Source organism: Caloenas nicobarica, chromosome Z (assembly GCF_036013445.1).
Source record: "Caloenas nicobarica isolate bCalNic1 chromosome Z, bCalNic1.hap1, whole genome shotgun sequence".
Classification (NCBI taxonomy): domain Eukaryota; kingdom Metazoa; phylum Chordata; class Aves; order Columbiformes; family Columbidae; genus Caloenas; species Caloenas nicobarica.
The window spans coordinates 61,805,401-61,818,902 of NC_088284.1; the positions used below are offsets into that span (position 1 = coordinate 61,805,401).

Here is a 13,502-nt window from a genome sequence, read left to right on the forward strand (position 1 = left end):
GAATGTACTTGTGGAAGTGTATAATGTGAAGAGCAACTCTATTAACTGATAGTTCACAAGTATTAGAAATAATTTACATGTTAGCAGTGGAGGAAGATGTACCATGCTGCACTACAAAGGCAAAAGGTACATAAGTAGTTCATTTAAGTAACTGAGTGAAGGAAAATAATATCTGAAACTACAAATATTACAGCCAACCTACAGGTAACTTCTGAGTACACTTTTAAAATATGACAGCCATTTAGGGGTTTTCAGTAGAATTAATTGGAAGGATTTTTTATAATATCATCATTCACTCTCATGCTCATCAATTCACTCCCACCCTGTGAATCCACTGTTTACTGAAGGATTCTGTAAATTTTCACATGAATGCCATTCTGAGGCCATTTTGCATGCCAAAGGGATGCCCTTGCATTCACCTCCATGACAAGCAGTGTGGTCCATCTCAAGAACGGTAGAGAAATCATAAGGTTGAAGAAACATATCAAAAAGGATGACAGTGTATGAAGGGGAGGTTAATCAAACTAGATAACTCAGCTTGGAGCAGAGAAGACTCAAGAGAAAGGGATATATGAAAGAAGGGGATAAAACCATGCATTATGTGGAGAAGGTGAAAAGGAAATGACTATTCCTTTTTGGCTTGTAACAGAAGAAGTATGATCTTGAACTGATGAGGCAGAGAATTTAAAACAAACAGGAAGTAGTTTTTCATGAAGTACATAATTAAATAGTGAAACTCATGGTTGCAGAATACCATGGATGCCAAAAAGAAATCCACCGAGGAAAGGGTTATACATTACATATACATTAAGGGTTATTAATCAACAAGTTACAGACACAGCTTTTTACAGAAATCCTTTTATTAGACCTTGATGGAATTTGAATAGGTACTCTAAGAAAATATCATTCTAGACATGTCCTGGGAGAGAAGCTTAAACTTGCTGTCTAAATTTTGTCTCATGGTCCCACATACTTAAAGAAAGCACATGCATTCAAGTCCCCTCCCCACTCTCTCCCTGGCTAATCAAATAATCTAGCCCTTTTCCTTTCAATCAACACTTCTGCCTTTGGGTACCTGACACTTTTAGTACCTATGCCATTGAAAAGGAACAGCACTATTTCTGATCCTTGCTTTTTCTTCTTTACAAGGGACAGAATATCACAGAGTACTTCTGCCTGTTTCTTTCCTGAAATCATGAACTGTTGGTGAAAAAAGCTCTCTTATTGTTCTGCTTGTGAGATGGAATATAGCAGAAATTACATAATATAACAACTGAAAAGTTCATCGACCCTATTTCAGACCACTTCCTTTTCTTATCTTGGTTTCCCTTCAGAGTTGACTGTTGATATTATATAGCACTACATTCCATAATCCTGCTTTCCATAAGGGATTTTATATATACACCTTACTGTAAACCACTGTATTACCTGATTTCATATAAAGAAAATAAATTAGAATGAGCGGTATTTGTCTGTACTGCTTTATCTGTGCACAAGGATTTACTTTAATTTTTTATTTCAAAATTAAGCCAGTTCTCAGGTATCTTTCTTCTTATTTTACTACTTCTCTATACACAATATTATGTATTCAGTGTACTGTATTTTGCATCAAAGAGTAACTATCCTAAATATATCTTCTCTGTGAGATTTGTTGAGTTCCAGTGTGTATTTTGCATCCTTTCTCCTGCGAAATGCATTCACAAAGCATTCTTGTCATTATGCATTCCACTAAAGAAAGATCTAAAATTTACTGAAACAGAGTTTAGTGAAATAGACTATAGAAAAAGAATGTATTTTGAGGTTAATTTTAAAAACACATCATACTGTGACTCGTTACCTTTAAAAACAGATCTATGCATGAACAGCTGCAGTAAATACAGAAAATGATACTTCTGAGTAATTTTTGAGAGGAAATACACTGTGATCCTATCGTCAATAAATAAAAGTGAAGATTACAGCACAGCAAAGATGTCAATGAGCATAAATTATGCTGGTTGCTCTTAACAAATACTCCTTGCTTTATTTGCATTTCAACCTGTTTTGAGTTCTCAGGGTAGAATGTTTTGAGGAGTTGTTTTCTGCTTTTGCATATTTCTGTGCTTTGATTACATTTTCATGTGGAACATGTAGAAGAGCTATTATCCTATCTGTGTGGGAAATAGGAAGGTGAACTGATGCTATCTGAAAATAAATTAAAGAAGGTGGGAAGAAATGTGTTCTGCAGCACTGAGTAACAGGATGACCTTGAAAGTACTTGCTGGACACAAAGGTGCTTCCTAGTTTAAGAAACCTTCTGGACTTCTCCCTGATTCTAGGTGTTTATACACCTCCTGAGGTCAAAAATTGTTTCTTTTTCTTAACATTGGCTGCCCTCAGGATCTCTGTTTTTCAAGTCCGAACATTATCACTCGCCATTTGTTATGCTTTGGTTTTAGACTGACAGAAGACCGTTGAGGTACCAGATTGTCAACTGGACACAGTATTTCATATGGTAAGTACAAAGCAACTAGGTTTCCTCAGTTCATGCTGGCTTTTTTTTCCCAGTACCGATCACAGTTCAAAGCCCTAAATAAACTGGGTTCTATCCATCTACAAATCCTCTTCCCCTCGCCCCAACCCTGCCTCCCTTTCCCCACACACACACTTTGAAAACCTGGAAGTCCTCAAGCTTGTAGCTGATGGGACTTCATTAGCAGACCTACTGTGTTGGATCTCCACCTCAAGATGTCTCTTCCTTTTCCATGGAGAACCGATGTATCTACCTCTGGATATATTCAGAGTATAACACAAATGTGATCTTGCCACCTTAGATTTGGTTTAAACTGAAATGGTTGCAATGTGGTAATAGTGCAGTGAGATGTTACACAGCAGAAATTAGAGAAGAAAAAGCTACGAGGCTTCTCTCATAATCTCATATCAAGGCTTTTGCTAGGCCTCTGTTTTCTTAGACCAAGGAGTGAAGAGCATCAAGACCAACAGATGAAGAGCTTGGTTACTGGTATTGAAAACTGAAGAAACTGATGTTTCTTTTCTTTATGCTCTGCAAGTCTTTATACCATCATGAATTCTCTGTAACGTAGTAGAAAATCAGGTTGTGAGAGGTTAATAGCACTAAGCCTTTCAGATTTCTTAATCACAATCTGTCATTTTGATGTTGGACACTAATCTCTCTCTTTTTTTTGCAGGATTTTGAACTTTATGACCAAATACTATGGACAAATTATAATGAAAATTATGGGGCTTTGGTGTAGAAGTTTCAAAGTAGTTGTAAAATGAGCTTGGATAGTATTATGATAATTTTTAAACAATTAGAAAGTATTTTTAAAATTCAGTTGACAAAAGAAAATCAGGCACAGCAATGTAGGATTCACTCGGAACAACAGTCATTGACAAAATCTGATAGTAAATTATGAGACCCTGAAGTAAGTCTATAAAAGTATGAAAAATGAAGCAAGATTAATATTCGGGGCAGAATACTGATTGGAAAGCCTCCACAAAAAGATAACAGGACTATTTCTAAAGTTGCATTTTACTTCTAGAGATACAGGGATATGATTTAAAGAGGCTTTCATGCTGATTACTTCAGATAAAAATACAGCCTGTTTGAAGTTAGCCAAACATGCTGGGTAGCCAAGTTGACGCAATGTGTTCCAGTATACTGTGTGTCCATGGATATTCTGTAATATACTGTAGGTACAGCTGGGAAATCTCAGAGATATCCCTCTCCAGAATTCAGCTATTGGGTTATAAAAATATTTTCACATTTCCTGCAGATGGCTGGATTCTTTTCTTCACTCATAATTTTAATTCAGAATTCATTACAGACAGCTGCTGGCTCTGATAGAACCTAATTGCTCTTTTACTAGACTCAGCTGCAAGCAGTCAGATTTCCTTTTCCTTTGTAGAGTATATTATATATAAACATGGGCGGGGAGAAAAATAACCAATTAACTAAATACATATGGATAAAATGACTCACTAAGAGCGCTGATCAAATAATGTATCAAACTACAGCTTAGGTCAAAGGAAATTACAGGCCTTGTAGGACATGATAATATATATATGGAAATAATTATCAGCACCAACATATTCGTAATTTGAGATAACACATGGAAAAGGCACTGCTTCTGTTAAAAATATCTTACAGAAAATTATTACATTCTAATAAGGGCCAGGTTATTTCACTGAGTGAAAAGTCATCAGTCTCCAGGAGACCTGCTCAACTGAAACCATTTGTTGGCTGAATCCAAGTCAGGCCCTGGTACCTCCACTGGGCAACTTAGCAAGAAAATGTTGCATAATTCTGGAACCTATATTTGCCATTGTCAGATACAAGACACTGGCCTAGATAGACCACAGATCCTATCTTATAATAGCATTCACTGTGTTCCTTTGCAGATTTCTGACTTCTACTAGAAACAAAATCTTGCCCTATGCAGTCATAACAGCTTTTTCGGATTTCAAAAGATAATCCAGCCCTGAGCCACAGCAGTGAGGGTATAATCCCCTGAACCACAGGCAAAGTGCTAACCAAAGACGGCTTTATACACATAAGACTGATTTAATCAAAAAGACCACAAGTAGGCACTTTCTATTGTTTGAACCTACATGAAGAAATACTGCTATTATTTGTTATTTGAATGCTTTTGAATTTTAATAATAGTTTCAGTGATACTGAGTTTTTTTGCTTATAAACTGAAGCACATGCTGTACATATAGCAGATTCAGTTCATGTTTTATGAAAGGCTGGTTTGCTGTGCAAAACTTATTTCTAACTCAAGACAGTGCAAATTTGAAACAGGAAAAAAACTTCCAGCATTACCCATCCACCACTGGCTCTATCGGCATAGAAAGTCTCGTCTTTTTGTTTGCATAATTGCATGAGCACGGCACAGTAATTAGGCGAAAGCTTTTGTATGTTCAGCATAAAAGAGCCAGCGTCTGCAACTGTGAAGCTTTTGGAATCTGAATTTTCACAACCTTGAAAATTTTCACAGTGAGAACATGAATGCAAGTCCCAACTCCTGTCCCTCTGTGATGCCACTCATTACACAAGTGATTATTAAGTAATGTCTTACTATACCAATGACCTCTCAATCAGTGTGCTGCTGGGACATCAGTCTTTTTTTCTGCCAGTTAGTATTTATCAACCTTTCTTCTAGACTGTTCCTTATTTTCCGGTAGATTCTACAATTCCAACAAGTAAATGAAAACAGAACCATCCAAAAATTTCTAAATGAAAATCCTCCAGTTTAAAGAGAGGTCAAGCTCCCAAAGTATCAAACTCCACAAGCCTTTGTCACATATAGAAATGAAATAACTCCCAAGAAGAAATTTATGTGTAGAAATGAAATTATTTCCAGTCAGTTCTCTGACTGCATGGTCAGAGTAACTGAGGCTATCAATACAGACGGAATACAACGAAAAACACAGACATTTACTCATTGCTGTATTTTTATATTAAAAGCAACTAAACATACTAAGCAGAGTCACCATCTACGCATTGTTTTAAGAAGTGAATGTAAGGACAGCCTTATCCTTCTCCATTTGCTTTTTATTTGTGAACAAAGACTTTGAGAAAATAGTTCTCTTTTAAGAGATATATGTTGACCTACAGATAACAGCTGGAGAGGAAGTAGTGTTACAATGTTTTCACATATGGATTATACTCAGCACAGTCTAATATATAGTAGTGACCCAATAACTGCTGTATAAAGATACGTGGGTAAAGCAGAGAAAATTTAGAATACTCGTGATATTAAATATTTGTCATACTAAAATGCCTTTACTAACTCTTCCTCTCAAAGCTTTCAGCTGTCCAAGGAAGTCAGGAAAGATCCTGAGTTGTTCTCAGGGCAGGGAAAGCGAAGGGATGAGGAAGCTTTTAATATTTTTCAAGCTCTTTTGAGAGAATTCTGAATATCTACCAGAGGGAATTTTTTTCCGACACCGTGAAAAAGGATAGGCAGTCATCTGCAACCTACTCACTATGAGGATTAGAAAATAAGCACTTGTGAGGTATGTGGCAAAAGTGGTCGGGAGGTTCAAAAGATACCGAGGTGATGTAAAACAATCCACTGAAAAATCATTGCTGTAGTTTTTTTTGTTGTTGTTGTTAATTTTATTTCATATTCTGAAACACTGAACAAAAATTAGATAAGTATTCAAGAAATAAAAGATCACATCTCTTTTTGTTATTTTTTTAAGAATTATCTTGTTTTTACAGTTCTAATGGGTTATGTTAGTATACTCAGACATGGATTTACTTAAAACAGTCACATTCCTCCAAACATCCAAGTTTTTCTGTTTGCAATAGCAGCATTAACAGTACCTGCCAAAACTTCACAAAGTATCTTAAAGATATGCCCCTTGGTGCTAGTATTACAAAGAGAGATTCAAACATATGGGTTTGCACTTACATGTTAAGCTTTTATGTCGTGTTACTGAACCAACTACTAAAGCTTCTGTGATGTTTTGAAAACATCGTGGCATAAAGCTCCAAACACCCTCCGGTGCTATTTTACTGTGATCTGATTAGCACCTGTTTGCCTGTGTTAATCCAACTTCAAACAAAAACATGTGCTTTCCCCACTATCATTAGACCACACATTACAGCCTCACCAATGCAGAACCCTAGGGTTTAAGCCTGCATTTTTTCATTAAAGAAACCCTTTTTTCGAGATCAGTTCTGCAAATTAGGGCAAGTCATGCAGAGACACCAGTTAGATTATGATATTACTCAGCTTCTCTGCAAAGGGGCTGAAAGGATACAGTCTTAAAATATAACAGTCTGTAAATAAAAAAAGATCTATCTGCATTGAGCATTTCAACCACCACAGAAAAATATTCAGATAAGCTATTCTAAATAAGCTGAGATTTGAACACATTATGAAAAGTATCTACGAACAGGACAGGATTGCTAAATCCAACTTTACCTTTGATTTAGCTCCTTTTCTCTACCAAATCTCACACTGAAAATAATGATACTGCTGTCTTTGGGAGAATGTAAATCAAGCAAAGACTATGGAACATAGCAGCTTATAACGTATTTCTAAATTTAACTTCACCTTGATTTCAGCTTTGCTAAACTAACTTTCCTTGTGGATATAGACAGAGAAGTATAATTTTTTTCCTGAAAAAGGAGTGTAAAAGCATTACACATTTATATCATTACCATACACCTTTTTCATCCAGGTAGTGCTACCAGAGTATAGTCCCACCAGCCCAGCAGAAAGCCATGGGCTCTCCAAGCTCTGCACCCACCAGGACCCATGCAGCTTCCCTGACAGAGCTCTGGTGGGAAGATGCTGCCACCCAGGTGCCAGGCTGCAGGATATGCCCTGCTTTTATGTCAGTATGGGATGGCAGCAGTGAGCACCCCTGTGGCAGGTGTGCCCAGGTAAAGGAACCCCTTTGCTTAGTGACAGAGCTTGGGGAGGAGATGAGTAGGTTCAGGAGTATCTGGGAGTGCAACAGGGAGGTAGACCACTGGAGTCACACCCTAGCTTTCCTAAGTAAGTCCCAGCAGGAAGACAGGGCTTATGATACAGAAGATTCCCTATCTCTCTCTGCCTAGATGAACGCAGTGACTTAAGGGACAGGGGGCAATGGCAAAAAATTCCTGCCCAGTGCAGCAGGTGCATCTGCTCTGTGACTACTCCACCTTCCCTGGTGTCCTTGCATAACAGGTATGATGCTCTGCAAGTGGAACCGAAAAAAAAAAAAGATATGATAGTTCATCAGCTTGGAGGTGTCAGTGAGGTTAAGCTGACTTACAGCTTGTTATCAAAACCGCTTCCATAAAGAAAAAAGATGGGTTATTATCATAGGTGACTCCCTTTTGAAAAGAACACAAGGCCAAATATTCAGACTGGAGTCACTTAAGGTGGGTCTGTTCTGCCCTGGCACCGGGGCTGAAGATGTGAAGAGGCAAAAAGAAAACTTCCTAACGTGGTACGCCACTCAGGTTATTATCCATTACTGATTTTTCAGGTAGCCAGTGATAAAGTTGCAACAACAAGTCCAACGGCAATCAAGAGAGATTTAAGGGTCTTGGGACAACTGGCTAAGGGATCAGGAGCACAAATAGTGTTCTCCTCTGTCTTTCCAGTTTAAGGGAATTATGAGGGAAGAAACAGGAAGAGCCAGCAGATCAATACCTGGCTCTGAGCCTGATGTCACCATCAGAATTTGGAATTTTTGATCATGGGTCAGTCTACACACCACCAGACCCGCTGGCAACAGATGGGGTGCCTCTGTCTCAAAGGGAGAAAAGGATCTTTGCACAGGTGTTAGCAGGGCTCATATAAAGCCAGGCTCACTAGAGATAAGCCTGAGAGTGGCAAGCCAGTGTTTGAGGGACAATGTGCAAGTGAAGTCCCATCTCTGTGGAGACAGAAGATAGAGATCCGTGAAGGAGCAAAGATGAAAGACTTACTGATGTGTTAGAAACCATGGGAGCCCCTGAGAATGGTCACATAGGAATGAGGCTGAGGGGAGACCTTATCGCTGTCTACAACTACCTGAAAGGAGGTGGTAACAAGGTGGGTGTTCCTCTCTTTTCCCAAGTAACATGCAACAGGACAAGAGGAAATGGCTTTAAGTTGTGCCAAGAGAGGTTTGGATTGGGTATTAGGAAAAATTTCTTCACCAAAAGGGTTCTCAAGCATTGGAACAGGCTGCCCAGGGAAGTGGTTGAGTCACCATCCCTGGAGGTGTTTAAAAGACATAGGGATGTGGTGTTTAGGGACATGGTTTAGGGTTGGACTTGCAGTGTTACCTTGATCTTAAAGGTCTTTTCCAACCCAAATGATTCTATGACTCTAATATCTGATTACGTAAGTTAAAAAAATCTGCATTTAGATTAGGCCTCAATGTTACCTTTGGTGTTTCACAATCCTTTCAGCAATGATCTGTGTTTTGTCCTTAAAAATAATGTAACTTTAACTATATTTTAATTACATTTGCAGCTTAAAAATCTGCCAACTTTTCTGCACAAGTAAAAGCTTTGACTGGTAGAATGCACATATGACATTCGTCAATATATTTTTGACTTCTATATTAGATTCAAATTCAATACTGTGCATGCAAGCAAACTTTTATCAAAAGTAGATGCACAAATGACATGCAGACATATCTGTTGCATGGACATTAGTAAAAAATAATTACTAATATTATCATAAATTCTGATCATATGATTCAGTATTTTTCTTTGCTTTCATCACACAAAATTTGTTAGGAATACTTCCACCTTCATTTGTTTGACATGCATTTATCAGAACGTGTTTTATAAAGTCTAGTAATTTTGAATAGTAATACTTATATTCACGATTAATTTCACCATTTAAGACTATGCTTTTTTTCCGGTTGCTTTATGTGAGTAGAATGCATACAAATGTTTACAGAGTGGCTTCTTCAGTTGCCACTTTTTTTCATCTCAGGTGTTTTCCCACTAAGCTCACTATAAGTCATTAAATAAATTCTCCATACACTCAACAACTGTTTCCTAGGAAGAGGATGTTAAACTAGCTTATCAGCTGCTGAGGCTCTCATAGAAACTGGTCTGGGGCCACACTCATGAAACAGACCTCCAGCTACCTTGATTCTCTGTAGGATATATAGCCATATACCAAAACCATCAAGCAAACTGGAAAAACCTCTTAAGATGAAGTGGACTGGAAGTCAACTGTTGTGTAATATTAAAGCAGATACAGAGAATGCAGTAAGGAAAAGCCTGGCTAGACCATTTGCTTAAAATATCTACTTATAAATGCAGAATAAATAGGGGGTTACTCTCCAAGGAACAAAACACAGAGATCTGGCTCTTTTATTTATTCCTTACCCAGGCCGGCTCCTGTTGGTGTTGACCTGAATCAAAACTGAGAAGCAGATCAGCTTTTGAGCAGTGCGAAACTCTGAGCTAAATTCCCAGAAATATTAGAGACAAACAGATCTTTTTCCCCGTACTTAGTTGCTTGGTAGCTTTTATTTTCAATTTTTTTATGGGTTAAAAGCTTTGCAGAAAAATGCTTCCAAAACTTCTTCACACCTACTTTTTCTTTTTACCAAACCTATTTTGAAAGCTAAACTCCCTCATATTTATACTTCAATAACATCTTTATTATAATTTCCTGAGCTCTGACAGTTTATTAGGTACTGGAAGAATCATAAAAGAAGGTATCAGTGGTGTCTCAGATGACTTACACTCCCTGGTATGAATCCTCTGCTCCCACTAGGGAGTAAACTCAGGTTATTCCTTTTGTGGGGTATCTTGGAAAACCACTGCCTGCCATAGGCAAAGGATACAAGATATGTTTTTGTATTATATTGTTTCGCTCTAGTGGAGAAAATTTGAAATACTTTTAACAACTGAATGGTGGTAGTACAAGAGCTTTAATGAAAAGGGACTTAGGAAGTCCTGAACACAAAATGGGAGACAGTGACAGATAAGATATGAACAAGGAAAAGAGGACTTTTTTAGAAGGCTGCAGAGGCAGACCAGGGGCCAGCAAAAGAAGAAATGAAAAGCCAGAAATTTGTCAAGAATAGATAAAAAAAATCTCAGTGGAAAAGGGTGAGTACTAGAAGGCAGTGAAAGGTGATGCATGACAAAAACTGGCAGGAGAATGCTACCATTAGAATGACGATCTTTCTTCAGAGAAAATACTAAGACATGTAGGAACACATTTCATATTGAAATGGTTCAGCAATATGGTAAAAATCAGTGAAATGAGTATGAGAAAAGAGTGGAATTGAAGGACAGAAATAGAATATAATTAGAGTCCACAGGAAAAAAAAAAGCAGTTCAGACATTGGAGGAAAAAAATTGAAATGATTGACGATGACAAGCAAAGAAAAGAGTGGAATGGAGAAATTTTGAAAGTGAGCAACAGAGACAACTCTAAGAAAAATAGGCAACATGCAAAACTTGCTTACTTTTTCAGTTTCAATATAAAATGAAATTTTTTCTGAGCTTGAAAAGAAATGTTTAGGCACATCCAGTACTTCAATTTCAAACTAAAAGTTTTTCATGTTGCTGAATGGAAGACATGTATTTTAGCCTAAAAAACTTGTGCTGATGCTCGGTCATTCCACTTTTGAATTTTTTTTACCAATTGAATAATGTCAAATTCAAAATGGTAAGTCAATACAAATCTGAAAAGATAATGTTGTTACAATATGCCTGAAAAGAGACTTGAACATTACTACTGTGAGAAAGACTTTACTAACTTATTCTTATTGGTATATCAGTTAGACAGTCGGCACATTAACACAAGAGCTAATGAGTGCAATAGTAAACTTTGGCCTGTCCGCAGAACTTGCTGCTACATGTCCGGCTACATAAAATGTTTAAATACGCAGACATAAATCTGTAAGTTTGCAAGAAATGTGGTTTAATTAGTTCTTCTGCTCATAGACAAATTGTTGGGAGTGGGACTTAAAAGCCTTGTTAACATAATAGAACACATGGAAGTTTGCTTTGTAGAGGATAGGTTGTGCAAAATGCCTACAATCTTAATGTCTCAAGAAACTATACATAAGGCAAAGAGCCTTAACAAATTTGCTACCAGAATATGCATATTGTAGAGTACAGGTAAATAAATTAATAGGAAATTGAGAAAAAAGTCCCTCAACAGGCATCAAATCATACCACCAAACCTGATTACCACTTCCACTGAAGTGTATGACCAATGACAAAGAGAAAATAATGACCTTGCTGAGTGATAATAACCTTTGTATTTGACTTCATCTTTCCCAATGACTTACTGTATGACTCTTAACAACTAAGTTAATTCATCTGTTTTTGCATGTAGGTAATTATACTAACTAAATGGCCTTCCCAGAGTGGGAAGATTCATTTCTTCTATTAATTTTGGTTTTGATTTAGAGTATAACATCTTGACTGCTGAGCACTTTTGGAGGTATGCCCTATATGGATTAAGATGATGAAGCTGAGGCAGTCTATAATTATGTAAATCTGTAATTCAAGGCAATATTCGAAATGTTTTCAGATCTTATAAATACAGATACAGTAAGATTTGGCTCCATTTAGGAAACACTCAGCAAACTGTAAAATAGATTTCTATTATTATTTATATTTATTCTACATCCCTAACCCTAGTGTTTCAATAAACATTAAATGTCTATGTTCCATGTTCTCTGACCTTTTCTAAACAGTCTGCGCTTTTTGTTTCCCTGTTGACTTTATTTTCCTATCTCATTTATAAGAACCTCTTATAATCACTTAGAAAGTGTTCAAATAACCAGCTTCCATGGATGTCTTACCAATATGTAAGAGGCCAGAACTAGAGAGGGTGGTATGCTGTAATCTTTGTAATTCCTCTTACTCAGTTTTTGGATGACAAGAGCAAGACTGGTTTTCAAATATGCTAAGCATTTGTAGCTTCAGTGAACACAGAGTAGTAGCCCTTAGTCTTACTAACCAAAGGTATCTGAAAATCAAATTCACAAAAATCAGTGATTTTAGGAATTCCCTTTGAAAGGGGCAGCACAGTAAGTTATGTAAGCTATAACAACGTAGCCCTGGAATGAGAGGGACCCATCTTTCAGCTTACTTCTACCAGAATTGGCATATATGTTCTGATGATGTTCTTATCAGTGTGATTTCAAAGCTTTCTAAATGATACTCCTTTGTCAAATATCTCCAAAGAATACCCATCTCTTCCTTTTAATTTTCCTTACTCCCAGAACTTTTTTTATCTTGAGAGTTTATTAATTCATACCTCATAATGCCTAAAGGGGTTTGCTAACTTGCAAACAGTGTGGAGCATTCATTCCCCTGGAACTGAGCTCAGTGTGTTCCCCACGTGCATCCTTTGCAGATCCAACTCCTCACAGTATGAAGATGAGGGTTTAACTATGACTACAGATTAAGTTTTCTACCTATTTTCAATAAACGTTGCCATTTATCTTTCTTAATTTCCATATTTTTACTTTCATATACAATATAAATAATGATTTCAAAAGCTGTTTCATTGATCAAAACAAACTTTCTTCAATATTCAGGTTCTTAAACCAACACTATACTTCTTTCTTTTCCATACCGCCTTCTGAATACCACAGATACATTTGTATTCTCCCTGCAGGTATTCTCCCTGTAGACCTTGAGATATTCTAAAATTAATTCCCCTTGCGCACAGACCAAAGAAAATAATTCTGGTCCATCCAAGTTGGTGGTGCCATATTCAGGTCCCCAATTTACAATGCAACACCTTTTCCTTTGACAGACTTTTCGAAAGCCTCTTTCAAAGAAGATAATGTTTTCATCTGCAGCAAAACAGCAGTAATCTTGACATAAGATGCTCTGAAAGAAATTCTGGACTTACCTGCAATGCACAACCATAGGTCCAGCATCAGGTGGGTTGCAGGTCTTGACTCGTCGCAGGAAAGCTAAGAACGGTGTTGGGTGTTCTGGGACGCCATGGTCAGGCCAGGCAGTGAACTGGAATTGCCTCACTTCCCTTTTCTCACTTGAACCATTC

General features: G+C 37.3%; 1 protein-coding gene across 2 annotated transcripts in view; it reads right to left on the reverse strand.

Annotated features, from left to right (window-relative positions):
* Window positions 1–13,502, reverse strand: part of PTPRD (protein tyrosine phosphatase receptor type D) — a 372,025-nt gene that overhangs the window by 23,917 nt on the left and 334,606 nt on the right. For both annotated transcript variants that reach the window (XM_065657714.1, XM_065657713.1), the window contains one exon: window positions 13,347–13,501. In XM_065657714.1, the coding sequence (XP_065513786.1) occupies window positions 13,347–13,501 (155 nt within the window). The remainder of the gene's footprint in view (window positions 1–13,346; window position 13,502) is intronic.